At 41.0% G+C, this 17,497-nt stretch overlaps 1 protein-coding gene across 5 annotated transcripts in view; it reads right to left on the reverse strand.

The window, feature by feature from the left end:
* The window catches only part of RACGAP1 (Rac GTPase activating protein 1), a 59,897-nt gene that overhangs the window by 13,051 nt on the left and 29,349 nt on the right, over positions 1-17,497 (reverse strand). For 2 of the 5 annotated variants that reach the window (XM_081898666.1, XM_081898669.1), the window contains exons 2-4: positions 6,490-6,589; positions 5,162-5,364; positions 2,361-2,491 (exon numbers count right to left, since the gene is read on the reverse strand). In XM_081898666.1, the coding sequence (XP_081754792.1) occupies positions 2,361-2,491; positions 5,162-5,364; positions 6,490-6,589 (434 nt within the window). Of the gene's footprint in view, positions 1-2,360; positions 2,492-5,161; positions 5,365-6,489; positions 6,590-13,949; positions 14,107-15,140; positions 15,162-17,301; positions 17,457-17,497 lie in introns of those variants that run through there. The other 3 variants (XM_081898667.1, XM_081898670.1, XM_081898668.1) reach the window with 3 other exon arrangements.

The following is a 17,497-nucleotide window of genomic DNA, read 5'->3' on the forward strand; positions in this document are numbered from 1 at the left end:
ATAAGAAATTTGTATACTAAGAGGTGCACATTTTTTTATATAATATAAACAGCTAGAGTTAAGCACATCTAAATCTCATTGGTTTCAATGGAGAAAGTTAAGCTTGTCTCTTAATACTCTCCTGTACAATCAGTGGGGCTTAGAAGTGCTTAACAGCACAGGGGTCTCTAATTGCCATATCCTTTCTTCCCCTCCAGTCCCGTAATCTTTGCGAAAGAATAATAATAATAAAAAAAAAAACAGGCTCCTGAAAGGAGATTGCAATAGTAAGAGGAATGTGGTTATTGGTATAATCCATTCTATTTGAAGAATTTGGATTCTTTTAGCATGAAGAGCTATGGAACCCATGCTCATACATGAAACTGATGCATCTGGTGCATAATTTTCAATTCTGAGAATGCCAGCTTACAGTTAAAAAAGGAAAAGAAAATACGATTCTAATTCGCCCAAATCAGAGATAAATTCTCTTAGCAACTTGTGGATCTCTACTGAAAGTTCAGAAATTAAACCAGAGCTTTGGAATGGTTATATTGATGTTCTACATGGCTGCCAATTATTGGTATTACCCATCCCCTTGCCCATTTTTCCATGCTTATGCCTTTCCCTCTCCACCACTCTGCTTCGTTTATGACCCCTATCACTCCAACCCTTGACCAGAAGAGCAAGTTATTTAAAAACCTGTATCTTCAAGGCATCATTTGCTCTGGTCAGAAATGTGTCTTTATCTGCTGCAGAAGACTAATAATAACGGTGGCATCTATCAAAGAATGCACATAGTGCATAAGTTTATAAACACAGATAAGTAGGGAAGCTTAATACAAGTAGTATCGACATTCAGGATTTTTTCTAATCTAGACTATCGTTTGAGTTTGCGTAATGAGGAATGTTCAAATTACATTACATTATTTGATCATTCTATAATTAAGGTAAGTATGTCTGATGTCTTCTACCTTTTCCTATATAGTCCTTTTCTGTTTAGACATGAGGGCCTAATTGGCTGCATCTCAACATTCTCAGCAAAATCATACAACTTTAATATATAAATATTGGTTCAAGTACTGTTATAAATCAGAGTCTTCCTCTGCAATTCTTTGCAGTTCTGAAGTATTAAATTTCATTTACTGATGCACAGAGCAGAAATATATGCTTAATAGTACCAAAAAGAAATAAGAACCCTTTCAATATCTACTGGATTCGGATAAATAACCTTTGCCAGACAAGAAATATGACTGCTGTTTAGAACTAGGTCAGTTGCTGAAAGAAGTATTGCTGAACTGTCCCTACCTTTAGGTTAATTACTTATGTAGAGACAGAATTATTGACATTCAGCTTAGCATTGCTACATCACAGAAAAAAACCTTTAAACAAGTAGGATTATAGCTACAACCTGAAACAATACTACACACGCCCCACCCCCATATTCTCTGCCAAGAAACAGTGTTTCCTGGAACAATTTGCAGAGACCTGGTATTCTAAAGAGTAGCTTCTAAGCCAAGGATAGGGAAACACTTTAAAGTTCAAGGGCCGAATTCCTTTTTCGGCAACCTACCGAGGGCCACATGCCAGTGGTAGCCGAGACAAGAGGCAAAAGTGGATGAAACAACAGGTGTGGTTCTTACCTTTTCAGAGACTTCTATACAGATGTTTTAGATGCAATTAAGTTAGGATTTGGCTTTAGACTTGTTTAGACAGAAGATGGTCATTTTAAGATAACATCTGTTTAGTCCTCCTAACACAATTTGTGGGTGCACTGAACAAATTGTGTTAGGACTAAACAAGGGAGGTCTTAAAATTATTTTCTTCTGTGTGAACAAGTCTAAGGCCAAATCCTAACTCCCAGCTGGCAGCCAGAGCCACACTCCCAGTTCCACTGCCCACAAAGGCCACGGCAAAAGGAATGGCTCTTTACTGTGCCTACTCCCAGGCCGGCACAATGAGGCTTGGACGAGGGCCACTACTGCCATGTGACGGCAGCAGGGTCTACGCAGGATCAAGCAATTCCTGTGCCAGCACTGCCACTACTGGGATTTCCTCTGCCTGCTGTTGGAAGAGACAGTGGCCTCCAACCAATGTTTGGGTGGGCACACATTGAGTTGCTCTATTCTGGCGCGGTTTTCCTGCTAACAGTGGAGCTCCCGTGGGGCTTGCATAGAAACACTTCCACTCCATCCAAGTTCCCTTGAGGGGTCGAGGGTTTGGATTGTTCTGTACATTTTCTGGCCCCATACAAGGTTTCCAGGGGTCTGGAAAACATGTTCCTAGCCCCAGCGAAATAAAATCAGGTTGTCACATCTACCTTCTTTACAACCCAGCCCACCAAAGGGGCACCCTCCAGCAAAGGTAATATCTCAGCAGCTGACCTTTTATTCCCTCCCATAGAAGTATGAGGCTTGTTTAGGAAGGCCAGTGCTGATTTCTGTTCTTCACTCAGCTGAATACTCCCCGATGAATCACACATAAGCAGCTCTTTGATCAGCTGGATCTGTCGCTCCTGCAAGTTAGGAAACATCAAAAATAGTCTTGCTTTGCATTTACATGACAGTCCATAATACACAAAGCCTCCTGAAGAAGGCTGCTACACTACCAACATATTAATATCTATAAAGAGATCTGCACCTGTCTCTCAAATCAGCTTAGTTTAAAGCAGCAGCACAAAGATTTAGCTAGATCAAATTGCTACCCAGTGTAAAAAGATAAGGTGCTCCAAATAGATTTCTTTGAGCCATAAAGCAATTTGCCCAATTCTATTTGCAAGTAACAATAGTTTCTACCATATTGAGCTTCTTTTTGCAAGCAGAGGAAGGGACTTCTGCAAGAGGCCAAGAATGAACAATTCTGATCTGCCAAGGAGTAAATAATCATAATCATAATAAATTATTTTATTACTGTTTTGGGGGGACAGGAGGCGGGCAGGTGTGGAGCACTCTTGAATGGGGTAACTGTGCCCCTGAAGGACCAGGTGCGCAGCCTGGGAGTCATTTTGGACTCACAGCTGTCCATAGAGGTCAATTCTGTGTCCAGGGCAGCTGTTTACCAGCTCCATCTGGTACGGAGGCTGAGACCCTACCTGCCCATGGACTGTCTCACCAGAGTGGTGCATGCTCTAGTTATCTCTCGCTGGGACTACTGCAATGTGCTCTATGTGGGGCTACCTTTGAAGGTGACCCGGAAACTACAACTAATCCAGAATGCGGCAGCTAGACTGGTGACTGGGAGTGGCTGCCGAGACCACATAACACCAGTCTTGAAAGTCCTACACTGGCTCCTAGTACGTTTCCGTACGCCCTCCCACCAGATGTCAAAGAGAAAAACAACTACCAGATTTTAGAAGACATCTGAAGGCAGCCCTGTTTAGGGAGGTTTTTAATGTTTAACAGACTATTGTATTTTAACAAGGCCCTCTGCCTGGTTCCTTGTAACTTGGCTTCTCACAGTGAGGGAACCGCCAGAAGGCCCTCGGCACTGGACCTCAGTGTCCTGGCAGAATGATGGGGGTGGAGACGCTCCTTCAGGTATACTGGGCCAAGGCCGTTTAGGGCTTCAAAAGTCAGCAATAACACTTTGAATTGTGCTCGGAAACATACTGGGAGCCAATGTATGTCTTTCAAGACTGTGTTATGTGGTCTTGGCGGCCACTCCCAGTCACCAGTCTAGCTGCCACATTCTGGATTTGTAGTTTCCGGGTCACCTTCAAAGGTAGACCCATGTAGAGCAGTAGTCCAACCCGGAGATAACCAGAGCATGCACCACTCTTGCAAGACAGTCCTAAACTCACCATGATGGATTTAACAGGAGGTTAAAAAACTGCTGACTTGGGTTAGAAGGCTGATAAAGAGATTTGCATGTAGCCTTTATAATGCAGCCCTGTGTAAATGAAGGACAACAATAAGGCAGCTAAGAACAGGGCCCTCTCTTCCCCCTTTCTAGAGTTGTAGTATTGGATGATGCCTCTGTCACAGTGCATACATTCTCCAGCAGTAAACCAAGCAGGCAAATCCAGTTACTCTAGGCTGGGGCAAACACTTTCTCACTTCCCACTCTGTAGATGTCCTCCACACAAGACAGTAAAGATAAGTGAGGAACCAGTGGCTTGTTCCCTCTTCCCAAACTTCAAGAGCTCGTGCCCTCTGAGCCCTGGAGTACCTAAAATGCTCAAGTACTTAGGTAGAACTAGAATTCATGGGGAATTGGCTTCTTCCTGCCTGCCTGAGCCATGTGAAGGCTTGGCTAAATTTTGCCTAATACAAGACAGTGTTTAGCCAAGTGCACAGAGGACTGAAAACATGGAGCGACAGGGAGTTGCAAGTGACCACATCCAAGTAATGACTCGCCTGTCTGCCCTATCATATGTTTGCTGTTGCTGTCTAGTTTTACAAGCTCCAATCCAAAGACTGTATGGATGAGAGCCCATCCACAAGTGACACTCAAGTTTCAGTACCACCTACGTAGGTTCACTTGACCATAGTGAAGCTGGCAAGTGGCTTGTTTTCTTGAAATTAGTCACATTTCAGCTGCCATAGTAGCCCACTCTTTACAGGCTGAGCACTGGATCACAATATGGCATATACAATGGGAAGTTGCATCTGTAATATTTGGAGTTCTAACAAATAGCAACCTGTAGTACCCAAGCCACCCCATCACTCCAAACTGAATGACAAGCAGAGAACGCAATCGTATTTTCACAAGCTGTGTTGGCATGCTGGAAAAAACCTGCAATATCCTGGAAGCAGAAGTACTTCCTTGGAACAAGCTATCACAGAGGTGACCAGCAACTGGGCATTTGTTGTACTATACACCGTGTCTAGAAAACCCCTATGCTTTTCTCCCGGAAATAAATTCGTGTTCAGTGGAAGTATGTATCTGAACACTCTGTGCTTGGAACACATAAAAAGGGAGGGCTGCTGTCTTCTTTATGTACTGATAGTTTTTTCAGAGGTAATCCGTTAGTCACTATTGAAAACAGGGTGCTGGACTAGATGACCCCCCCCCCCCAGTCAAGGCTTTTATGTTTTGTTCGATGGTTACAATCCTAATCTTGCTCACCTGGGGGGAAGCCCCACTGAATTCCATAGGACTTACTTCTAAGTAGACTTGGATAGGATTGCACTCTAAGCCTGTCACTCTACTTCATTAAGACTAAATGAGGAAATGTTATATGCACCAGTTTTTCACATTCGGCTTCAGCTCGCTGTCTTCGCTTAATCTCCACATCCACTTGATTTCGGGCGTGTTTCAGCTTCACATCCAGGGCACTACGTTCAGTTTCTGTTTTCATCAGCAGATCTTTGTACCTGGCCAACTCAAGATCCATTTTCTGCCACTTTCTTCTGTGCTCTTCAAAGTTCTTGGCTAGCTGGATAAACTCTGTGAAGGGCATACACATCGGAATTCATTTATAAAGGACTATTTTATTGCATTTCCTCAAATATCCCTGCAACAGAAGTCTAATCATTTCTATTTTACAATACAGAGGTGCTGGTATTATTCGGAACAGAGAGACTGTAGGCACAGGATCTCACAACTTACACACACTGAGACTTCCTTTTGAGTAAACATCCAAATTATGGTGCCACAAGAGTTATAATCACAAATCAAGCTAGTTTCCCCCTTTATCAAGATTAAAAGATTTATATTGGGCTACTCAGTCAGATAACTTGCTAAGAACAACTGAAGACATAGTGTCTTAGAAGATACACGTGGCTAAGGCAACTTAAATAAATATATGAACTTGCTGACGGTTGTCATACCCAAGGATAGAACTGCAGCTATAATTAACTTGAGAACAGATTATTTTATGGTCACAGATTAGCACACCAGAAAGACGTTCAAAAGCAAAATTTAAATGTAACTGCTGTAATATGCTTCAGTAGATGTAGATTGGTATTATAGATGTCTGGGCCAGAAACTCTATTCAGCTAGATAATTATACAAATATTGATTTAAAAGGAAAAAGCCAATTTCCTTTAGCTGCTTAACACTGCCCTAAGGGGAATATAAACGTTCCATCCTGCAAAGCTACAATCTTCTATAGAAGATTGGACAAACCTGCCTCCAGCCAATGCCCCCTCCACCACTATTATTTACGGATGTCATTGCTCTGTGACACAGCACTAGACTTCCCTTGGGCTCTTTGAGACCTGCAATAGTACATGGCAATGTAACATCACATCCCTAAGGCAACAGATAAAATAAGGTAACTATTGGAACTGTAATGTTTTAACCACATGTTCTGCCTGGTTGCCTAGAAACCACATTCTACAAAACCCACTAGCTGGTATGCAGATCAGTTTTCTACAGAAGCAAGGCATTATCCCAATCATCAAGCTTCCAGTGTAATTTAACATATTAACTGGCTGCTCTAAGAAATTTAAAAAATCTCACTCCAACCAAGTCATCTAAGAGACTCCTTGAATAACAGGGCAGGAAAAAGCCTACGAATAGGTTATAGATTTCTGCACTTACACAACATCTACAAAGATGACAACTTACGTAATTCATTGCCTTCACTTAGAATTTCTGCTTGGCGTATCAGTTGGTCAAAGATATTCCGTAAATTCAGCATTGGGGTCTCCATCTTTGTGCCTAGAAACTGAAATAATTCAGAAATTAGCAATTCTTACCAGCAAGGTTAAGTCTGCAATTTAAGAATCAACACAATATAGATGCTGTCTTTTGCTGAAAGACATCAACATCCCTTCTCATCTGCAACCTCAATGTGAGACACCATGCAGCGCTGTTTTATTAACACAATGAATAAAGTGCTTTACAAAACTTTATAGGCACAAAATAGGTCCTGGAGCACAACGTATTTACACTGTAGAACAGACAATAAGGAAGGCACAAAGATGCAAATACTTTCAGACCCTCTGAATGTCCCTATTTTCCAGGGATAGAACCAGATTTATAGAAGCCACCCCAGTTTCTGATTTAATCCCAGGAAGTCCAGCTTTTCCTTAGGATGTGTCAATTTTATTCAAAGAAATGTTGGAGATTCTGTACTTGGATTGTGTTAGTTGGAAATTAATAGTATAATTCAAGGTTGGGCTAAATGGGGTCTGCATGTACAAAGTGAGGTCCACTCAAGAAACATGCCTCCCTCCGACAATGCCCCCCAAACTTGCTCTTTGGATTCTCTCAACCCTCTGCAGCAGATTTAGGGGAGGGGCTGTTCCACTGCACAAGCAGACCTCATTCTGTGTACTCAACAATTTAGCTGAATATCGCTCTTTGTTTAATAACCAAGTCAAAGGCATCAAGAAAATGTAAGTTTAGAGGAAGGATCTGAAGGAAGAGAACTCGGGTTTGGGCACAGTTTTTAAAAATTAAGTATCACTGGTTTAAAGTGGAACACAAATACAAACATTTAAGGAAGTTTAACTTTCAATGGGCCATATCCAGCACCGCAGCTCTGCTGGCACTACAGGCTTCCATGCATGCAAGGAATTTCACAATCAGCTCCAGGGGGTTGAGGTACCCCCTGGAGCAGATTTGGGGGTGCTTGCAGGGTGAAGAGATAAAATGAAAGTCCCATTACATCAGCGGAACCCCAACCTAATATCTTATAACTGAATTCACGAAACTCTAAGAGTCACATTAAAAACAGCCTTTAATTTAACATTGGAGATAATATCCGAAATTACCATATTTTTCCGTATATAAAACTAGGGTTGGGTTTTTTTTACTAAAAATGTTTTAAAAGGGGAGGTAGTCTTAAACACAAGGGCAATCTCCCCCCATTTTCTTAATTTTGAGTCCCCCAAAATAGGGGGCATCTTCTACATGGAAAAATACGGTAAATTAAGCATGACAACAAATTATGTGTGTTAATCTTATGGAAAGCTACAAATATATATTACTTTTACAAATCTACACAGTATAGAAAATGTGCTTTACCACAGGATCCTGGCCTTAATCTTTAAATAGTTGGTTGGCATGAGTCCAGAGGGAGCTAAACAGAAATCCACTGCTAAGAGAAATGGGATAATTGTGAAAGCAGCTGAGTCTATATGCAAAATGCATTTTTGCTGCGTATCCATATTTTTCCAAGTATATTCCTAGCTAGTATTGAATGACTGCTTAGCTGAAGTGCAATGTTTTCACTGTTTAAACAACTAGTTAACAAAAGTGCTTGTTCAGAAAATATATGAATTACAAAATAGAAAATCTGACTTAAATTAATAATTTAAACTGGATGCTTCAAAATTCACAATGGGCTGGAAAAACAATTCAGGATATTTCTGTCAAAACCATCTCGAGGATTAGAGATGTTTCAAGTGAAGCCTAAAATTAGTGCAATGTTTAACACATATAAAAGGTGTATTTTGGTGAGATCTCTGAAGAGGCTTGGGGTTAAAAAATTATTTTTGCAAGCTACTGTTCCTGTTTCAAGTTGCTTTTAAAATCCATGACATGGTCAGCTCATTTTTCAAGCAGCAGAGCCTGTGACATCATAGCAGTGATTAAAGGAGAAATTGCTAGTTCAGCAGTGCGGAAATTGCTTCTTCAATCCATGTAGCTGCTGGAAATGTGTATGGGAACTATGGCTAATAAATTATCACCAAGTAGAGGCCAACACATGCATTGTACCATACTGCTGGCATCTGCTGCAGACAAAACACCACCTTCACAGCAAGAAGGCCACAGAAAAATGTTTTAAGTGCAAATTACAAAAAGCATCCCGGCTGAGCAAGCATGCTACAGTAGCTGTTCAGCTTGTAAGATTTTAGATGTTCTAAAAGGCTGAATGGAATGAGGTTTCTATAGAATTTCTGGCCATGCCCCTGCCCCCACACTTTCACTCCCCACATGCTTCAAGCAATACTCTTAAAAGCAGAGTTAAAAACTCAGATATTTAAGCTGGGTGCCAGATGACACCTTAAATCTAGGTTACATTCGCCTCAACAAAATATCTATTCGCCAGGGGGTCAGATTAGATGACCCTTGAGGGCCAGATCCAATGCTACAATTCTACGATCTCAACTACATTGCTTGACTGTAGCTTGCTCTTACAACAACTCACTTGTCCCTGTATGCAAGAAGAAGAAACACGCACAGGGGAAATGGTATTACAGTGGTACCTCAGGTTAAGAACTTAATTTGTTCCAGAGATCTGTTCCTAACCTGAAACTGTTCTTAACCCGAGGTACCACTTTAGCTAATGGGGCCTCCCGCTGCCGCCGCACGATTTCTGTTCTCATCCTGAAGCAAAGTTCTTAACCCGAGGTACTATTTCTGGGTTAGCGGAGTCTGTAACTTGAAGCGTCTGTAACTCGAGGTACCACTGTAATTATGAACTATGACAGAGGTTTTAAAATTGTGGTCGCCAACCTGGCACTCAGAAATCTCCACGTAGTCACAATTGGACCTATGCCAGTAGCAAAACGCACCTGGCTAATATCTAACACTGCTTAAAAGAAAACCATTGAATTTACAGTACAGTGGTAACTCGGTTTACGAACAGTCTGGTTTAAGAATGATTTGGTTTACGAACTCCACAAAACTGGAAGTAGTGTTTGCGAACTTTACCCAGGTCTAAGAATGGAATCCGAACAGTGGAAGGGCACTGGTGGTGGGAGGCCTCATTAGGGAAAGCATGTTTCGGTTTAAGACTTCTGGAACGGATTATGTTCGTAAACCGAGATACCACTGTATATGCTGTAGACTGTTAGACTGCAGAACAAGTTGTGATTTCTGACAGCTCCAGAGTTCAATAAATAAGCCAGAGCAGCGGGTGTTAGACTAGAATTGAGGAGATCCAGATCTCAGCTATGAAGCTAACTAGCTGAACTTGGGTCAGTCACTGCGCTAGATTCAGACATAATCAGGACGGATAAAAATCAATGATTAAATATATATATATATATATATATAAAAAAAAATCAGATTTTTAAAAAAATTTAATCGGATTTTTAAAATAAAAAGCTTTTGGAGGAAAAATCTTTCTAAAGATAATTTTCTATTTAAATTACATTCTAGCCAAAGGCTATTCATCAGGAAATAAGGATTTGTTTTAAGTTTTTATGTGTGCTAAAACTCAGTCTATGGTGTTTTTTTTATTTAAAAAATCGTTTAACCACATTGGTTAACAAACTTGGATCCATAGGCTATAATGCCATTGTTTTAGTGAAATAAATTTTTTAAATTTTTATTAAGAAAATGGTTATTTTTCTCCTTCCAATAAAGTATAGTAGAAAAGTTGTCCAAATATAGTTAACTTATTAAACCTCACAATAATTTCATAATTATCTATGTATTTCAAATAGTATAACCGAATCAGTAATTTTTGATATAACTGTAAAAATTTATTATTTCAAAAATGAAACCTTCCTCCGGTTGTCAATATTAAGAGGATGCCAGCAAGGTTGAACCTTTCTGTAAAAAAAGGGATTTAAATCAAGTCTTACTGACTACTGATTTAAATTGATTTAATTTAAATCAAATCCACCCTGGACATAATGTCACATCACAGTTTACTGTTATAAAACGAGCCTAGTATCCCCCTGGGTTTACATGCTCTCTCTCTGTCAGAGCCACAAGAAATGCCAAAGCTTTTGCTTCCATTATTTATTAACCACAACTTGCTGCATCACCCAAACCTAGACAATCTGTACTTAATCTTAACTAGGGTTTGTTGAAACAAGCCAATTTCAGACTACTCTACTACTTAACACGTTACATTAACTTCTCTGCATGATGGTCAGAATCAACGGCCACACCTAACCAAAGAGCTTCTGTTTCAACTTAATAAAAGTAAAACTTCAAGCTACAAACTTGGGATATTTAGCACTAGCAGCTGGAATCTTTTCTGCGTGGAGACTGGGGTGATGTGCAACAACATAATACTACAGGTACAGTGGTACCTCTGGATGCGAACGGGATCCGTTCCGGAGTCCCGTTTGCATTCTGAGTAGAACGCAACTCGCGTCAGCGCCTCTCGCGATTTGCTGCTTCTGCGCATGACATCATTTTGAGTGTCTGCAGCAAAACCCATAAGTAATGTGTTCCATTACTTCTGGGTCGCCGCGGAGCGCAACCTGAAAACGTTCAACGTGAAGCAACTTTAACCCGAGGTATGACTGTACTGGTTCATATATCACTTATTTCTCAATGTAGCTGCAGCCACCCCACATGGAGTATTTTAGCACATATGAACCAGGCCCAAGAACCTTTCAACTGTTACAATGGGGAAAAGTTTAAGTCTGTTATTCAAAATCACATGTAACAGATTCCACTTCAGCCTCTTGAACCATCAGAAAAGGCTAGCCTCTCTAGTAGGCTGCATACAGGAATGCCAACTATTTTATCAAGAGTCTAAATATTGGTATCTTAGCAATTTATGCCAGCAGCTGAAATATAAATTATGGAAAGCACAAAAAGGAAAGTAGAAACAGCCCTGTTTTCATCTCTGCAGGAAGAACAGGTTTTTGAAAGAATGTTGCCTCTCTGCCCCACTCAAACAAAATGCCACAATTATTTTTTTTCCATTATAGATGAATGCTTCCAAGTCTCTAATCACATACCACATAGCTAGTGCTATGCAATAAGAAAAACTCTCAGACTTACAGTTGATGCCTATACATTACCCTTCTATATACCTCACCATTAGGAAATAAATTGTAAGATCTGCCCAAGGATTAGATGGGGGTTTTAAGGTGTCTCGAGAACTTAATTCTGGGGTCACCTTGAGGGCAAAACCCAAGTAAATACATAGAATTGATGCAAGTTGGAGAAGCAGCGTTCCTTCTCATTTCGTTTCAGCTCTTTGTGCTTTTGATATTCAGCTTAGCAGCTAAGTAGCTGAACAGAAAACTGAGTGACTAAGAAGGAAGAAGAGAAAGGGGTGTGATTTGGAAGACTGGAAGGATGAACATGGAATGACCAGGTAGATTGAAGAAAGGGGGATGTCACAGGAATCAGAGAGCAGAGAGGGCACATCCCAGGGTTCGAAATTAGCAGGGCTCTAGGCGCATTTTGTGCCTAAAGATTCTCCATTTGCAAGGACCTCAAGAGGTCTGGGTGCCATTTTCTGCACCTGATAGACACTCAAGGATTACAGAAATGTATGTGCTTAGAAGCTTTTAAGTATATGTTAAGGAAGGACAATACATTAAGGAGTTTAACAATAAAGAGTAGAGCAGAGCTTTCCAAACTGTGTGTCGCAATACGTTAATGCTCCCCAAGGGGCTGGAAAGGGGTTAGTTTAGCCTCCGGTTTGCTAGTAAAACTAAATCACTGTGTCACAAAGTGTTGCATGTCTAAAGTGTCACCAACGTGAAATGTTTAGAAAGCTCTGGAGTACAGTGTTTTGAAAAATGAAGTTTGGTACCAATATTTTTATTATAAACACCAAATTAAACATGTATTAACAATTTCTGTTAACAATGCGATGTTAACAATGTGTCATGTGAATTGCGTATTAGTTCATGCTTTTCAAAATAATAAAAAGTGTTGCCGACCCCTCCCCCCCCCCCCCCGCAGTGGCACCCACAATTCAGGTCCCAGAAGCCACTTGTCTCCTAGTTTACCCCTCTCAGAGCTACAATTCTGAGCACCCTTAACAAACTACACTTCACATGATGCAAATTCAAGCATATTTATTCTAATTCTGCTGAAAACTGACTTTTACCCAGATCCCTTGGATGGGTGCTTTCTGCCTCACTCCCTTTATTCGGTCTTTCCAAGACAGAAGGGGAGACTGATCCAGGAGAGGGGCAAAAAGAAACAACTAGCATGAGTATGTGATCATGGGGCAAAAAGGCTGGCAATCTCTATGCCCATGTCACATTTTTTCCCCTGGAAGAAATTGCCTGTTGTCTTTTTATCACCTTATTCCTTTCTCTCTTCCATTTTTGCCACTCCAGACAAAATTACCACCATTAATGGCTCTCCAAATCTGCAGGCTGAAGTAACCCTGCACTCCTTATATCATTGTAAGTCTGACTATGGTGGATGTAATGCTGATAAAGAACTACTCAAAACGCCAGACCAAGAAAATCCAGATATGACCTTCTCTCTCCCAGCTATAAATCTGGACCAATGAGAGAAATGCATCTGTACAACTGGCTGAAGCTTTCAGTATTACAGCATGCAAACAGGAACAAAAATGTGATTATTGTGTCAAGTGAGAAATTAGTTGTATGAAAACCCAGAGTAAAGGCAATAGCTAAAGATATTCATTTAAATGGGCACTGATGACTACAAGAGGTTTGCTCAAATGAGCATTTGTGGTATTTGATGGCTACTAGCTTGGATGAGGACTGGTGTGGAAATAGCAGGAATGTAAACAAAATTCTTGCAATAAGCCCAGCTGACAAGGAGCCATAGCTGTTGCCCTGGGGTAAATGCAAGCTGCTTTAACAATCAAAACTTGCCAGTATCTACTTGTATATTTTAATACAAGTAGATACTGCAGAAAGTGCCATGTCTGAATATTCTGCAAAAGGCTACTACTTGCGCTTGGGGAAGCACAAAACAATTCTTTTCCCCTGCCCCAAATACTTACGTTAAAATATTACCCATTATTACCAACAACACAATCATATACCTGTCTATTCAGAAGTAAGATTTGCTGAACTCACGGGTCTAAGTAAATACATACTGGATAACAGCAAAGTAGTACTGTCATTTTCAATCCAATTATATTGGATTTCATCCACATGGGAAACATTGTGGGCCTATAGTCTTATTTCCTTTTTAAAATTATTAATACATTGAAGGAAGAAACCTATTTTAAATACTGCAAATTTAGAAAAACCAGGGATAAAAACTTTTGCAGAGAAATGAGAATGGAAAGGTATTTTTGACAGGCACCATACATATGTGTTAGCCAAGGTTACTCAACAGAACATCTTTCTTCTGCAAATCCATGAAAGCTTTGTAAATGCCATGTTTTCAGAAAGGTCACAGATAAGGCACAAGAAAAAGCAGCAAATCATAGGTGTTCTTCTTACCGTGGGTCAAAGCTAGCTGCTCAGTCTTGTACAGGATTAGTTATAGGCAATTTCCATATGTTGAGTGGCTGACTCCATTTCAACCTCTTCCAAGTCACAGGCATCTTCAGGAATGCCCAGATTCAGAAATTCTACAGCTCAGTGAGGTCACATAGACCAATGAGTTTAAATTAGAATTTGGTCATAAACAGACAACAATCTGAGCTCTGCAGAAATAAGGGAGAAAATCTCTTAACACCCCCTAAACCAGGGGGGGGGGGGCACCAAGATAACCCAGTGGAAGCTAAGCATGCTCAGTGGCCATGGAATCCTGAAAGACCATTGGTGGGATAGGGGTGGAGACAGGTGGGAGGGGGAACACCGTAGAGTATTGCGAAGGAGAGTATTCTGAATTTTAGGTTGTAAAGAGTGGTTGCTGAAGGCTGCTGAAGAGTGGTTCAATTTAATAATAACAATAACGGAATTTTAGCTGGTAAACCACATCAGTTTTTTTTAATACAAAACTGCCTATAAATTATTTTAATTCATTAGCCTGTAGCCAAATGTTGTCAGTTGAGTATCAATAAGATCTATTCCAGACAGTAATATAGATACCCATATAGCAAAGAGATGCTGTATGGCAGGCATTACTACAGGGGACACAGTGCCTTGCCCCGCCCCACCCGGGACCCCCATAAAGCAAAGATGCTGCTTAAGTATTTTTGCCTGCTCTTAACATGTTTGTAAGGAATGTTATTTGCCTTTTGGGCAGGAACATGGATGTGTTTGCTTTTTAACACTGTTGAAATGTTTTGAAGCTATTTTATTGTTTGTATTTGGATTATTGTCTTTGTAGGTATCTTTTGGCTGAAAGGTGGCATATAAACAGCAACGTAACAGTAACATTACAATGGCCAGTTTCAGATCCAACATAAGCAAATCAGCTTAATTGACCATGACCAGGAACCAAAGAACACACCTAAGTTCCCAAATGTGATATGTGTGGGGAAAACAGCCACAAGTGCTAGTTTGGATGCAAACGTTAAGCCAATACTTCATAGTTTGCTGCTCCTGGACTGGGGAGAAATTGCTCAAGCTGCTTTCGCCAACAAGGAGCTCGTGCACAAACTAATAACACTAGCTATAAACCATACTTAAGCTTAAGCCTAAGCGTGGACACTGTCATAAAGTTTCACAATCATACAAGAGGACCTATTAGAAGGCAATATGATACCCGCGCTCCTCGATTCCTGCACCCTGGAGGCTCAGACAGCAGCATGAGAAGGCCTTAAAGAATGAATTTCCTAAGACACAGAAAAGAAGCAGGTGTTATCAGATTATTGAAGGAATAATTGCAAGCAGGACTGCTGTCCTCAGGGCAAGGACTTTAGCAAAAAGAGGAAGGGAAGGAGAAGTTCTTATCATGCAGGAACGAGATGCATTCCAGCCCATATTTGGCAAACTGACAAGCCTTGATCCTATCCCATTTCAACTTCTGGTTGTCACTGCCTTGTCATTATCCCTCCTCTCCACCATCTAATCAACTTATAATTCTCCACTGGCTCCTTCTGTGCTGCATTCAAACATGCCACTATTTTCTGGGGGGAAAGAAAGAAACAACAACAAAAGAGAGCTCAGCTGGATCAGGCCAAAGGACCAGCTAGAAATCGGTATTCCAAGCCATAATGTCTCTATTAGTGGAGGAAGAACATTGCCAGTGTAGCTAGTAGCCACTGACAGACAGCCTTACGCTTCATGAATTTATCTAATCGTCTTTTAAAGTCATCCAACCTGGCAGCCATTAGTACATCTTGTGGTAAAGAATCCCTTGACCCATGTTGCCATCCCCAACCAGTGCCTGGTTTCTCTTCTGTGCTTTCCTCAGAACTCCTGAAAGCGCACCACTTATTCCTGCTGACTCAGCCTTCCTACTCTTATTTTAACACACACATACAATCTGACTTCTGCCCTCACCAAAATGGCCAGTGATTATTCTGCTGCCAAATAAAAATGATTCTACAGTACTTCTCTTTCTCCTAGAGTGCACTGCTACATTTTATATAGTTGATCTTTCTCAATAACCTTTACGCTCTTGGTTCTTGCAACTCTGTCCTGACCTTATTGCTCACTCAACCTTTTCACAGAGGGAAGTTGTTCCTCAGCTTTCCTCTACTCCACTGGGGTCCATCAGAAATTTTGTTCTCTGCCCTCAGCTATTCTTTCTATCAAGGTCATTTCTCCAAAGACAATTTTGCAAAAATCTGGCCCTCCACTGTCAGCAAAATTTTAATTCATGCACTTCCAGCTGTGGCTATAACAATCTCCTCTTTGAATGCCCATTCTCACTCTGGAACCAAATCCACTTCTCTCATTACTCAAGATTCACATGATGCCTCTCCTTACACTGACCTCCTGTTTACTCTTGTATCCAGCAAATACTCACTTGTCTGTCTATACCTTTGATATGATAATCTTTATTGTCATTGTCCCATACAGGACAACAAAATTTTAAAAAAATCTACATAAGACATTCAAAAACCTATGGGTGGCCTGCCCACGCTATCTTTCTGTTTTCAGGTCCTAAAACATACCTGCCTGTGATCTTTGCTCATCCATTGCCACACTCTGAAGGTACTGAATGTGTTCTGTTTCCTATATGGATTCTGTCCTTTCTCCCTATCTGTTCCCAACGCCTGCAGATTCCTCCCATAATATCTTATTAATGTTTATTTCGTACATTTCTTTCCTTTGTTTCATCATGGAACTCAAGATGGATAACACAGGGGTGTTCGTGTTTCCAAGAATCAAAATAAACGTTATTTGCATCAGCCACCAGCCAATAAAATGTACAGAAGAGAAAGGTAAAAACTTAACTATATAAAATAAATTTTGGGGATTTAGATCAAGATGCGCAAGCTTTCAGGAGCTTTAGAAATCACCAAGCTAGAAACCTTCATCAAGCCTCGCCTCCCATCACCGTTCCTCAGAAGTGTATATTTTTTTCCCAAAAACAAGCCTTTGGCAATACTTTCTGCGGCGGGAAGGTTTCATGGAGTGGGGGGCAGAATAAATAAAATAAATAAGTAAAATATATGACACAAGTACACTTGAAGGGAGAAATTTGGAAACTTCCACATTCTCGCCCCACAATAGCTAGTTATCTTCGTAACTACGCAGATTTTTTATTATTATTAATTGATAATAATAATAATAATAATGCTATTTCAATTATTTACAGGACGCCCGCCCTGCTCTTTCCAACCACTTCACTCTTTTTCTGTCAGATGTTCGCTCCACGCCAAGCGTCCTCTAAGAGCCCCGACGGCCTGGGACCAGAGAGACCCCCACCGACCCACCCACCCCCGTTACCTACCGGCGTCGGCGTGAGAGGAAATGCCCTTCTGCCGTCGCGGAACCGTTGTTCCCTCAGCCCGCAGAGACAGGCGCTCTCCAGTCACCCAACGGCTTCGCACGGCCGTTGGCAACCGCCTCCCAGTTTGAATCGCGCCAGCCTGACGCCTCTCCAGATCCCGATTGGCTGCGCCGTACTGGCACCGCGAAGCTGAGCG

This window comes from Podarcis melisellensis, assembly GCF_964234715.1.
Source record: "Podarcis melisellensis genome assembly, chromosome: 2".
NCBI lineage: Eukaryota > Metazoa > Chordata > Lepidosauria > Squamata > Lacertidae > Podarcis > Podarcis melisellensis.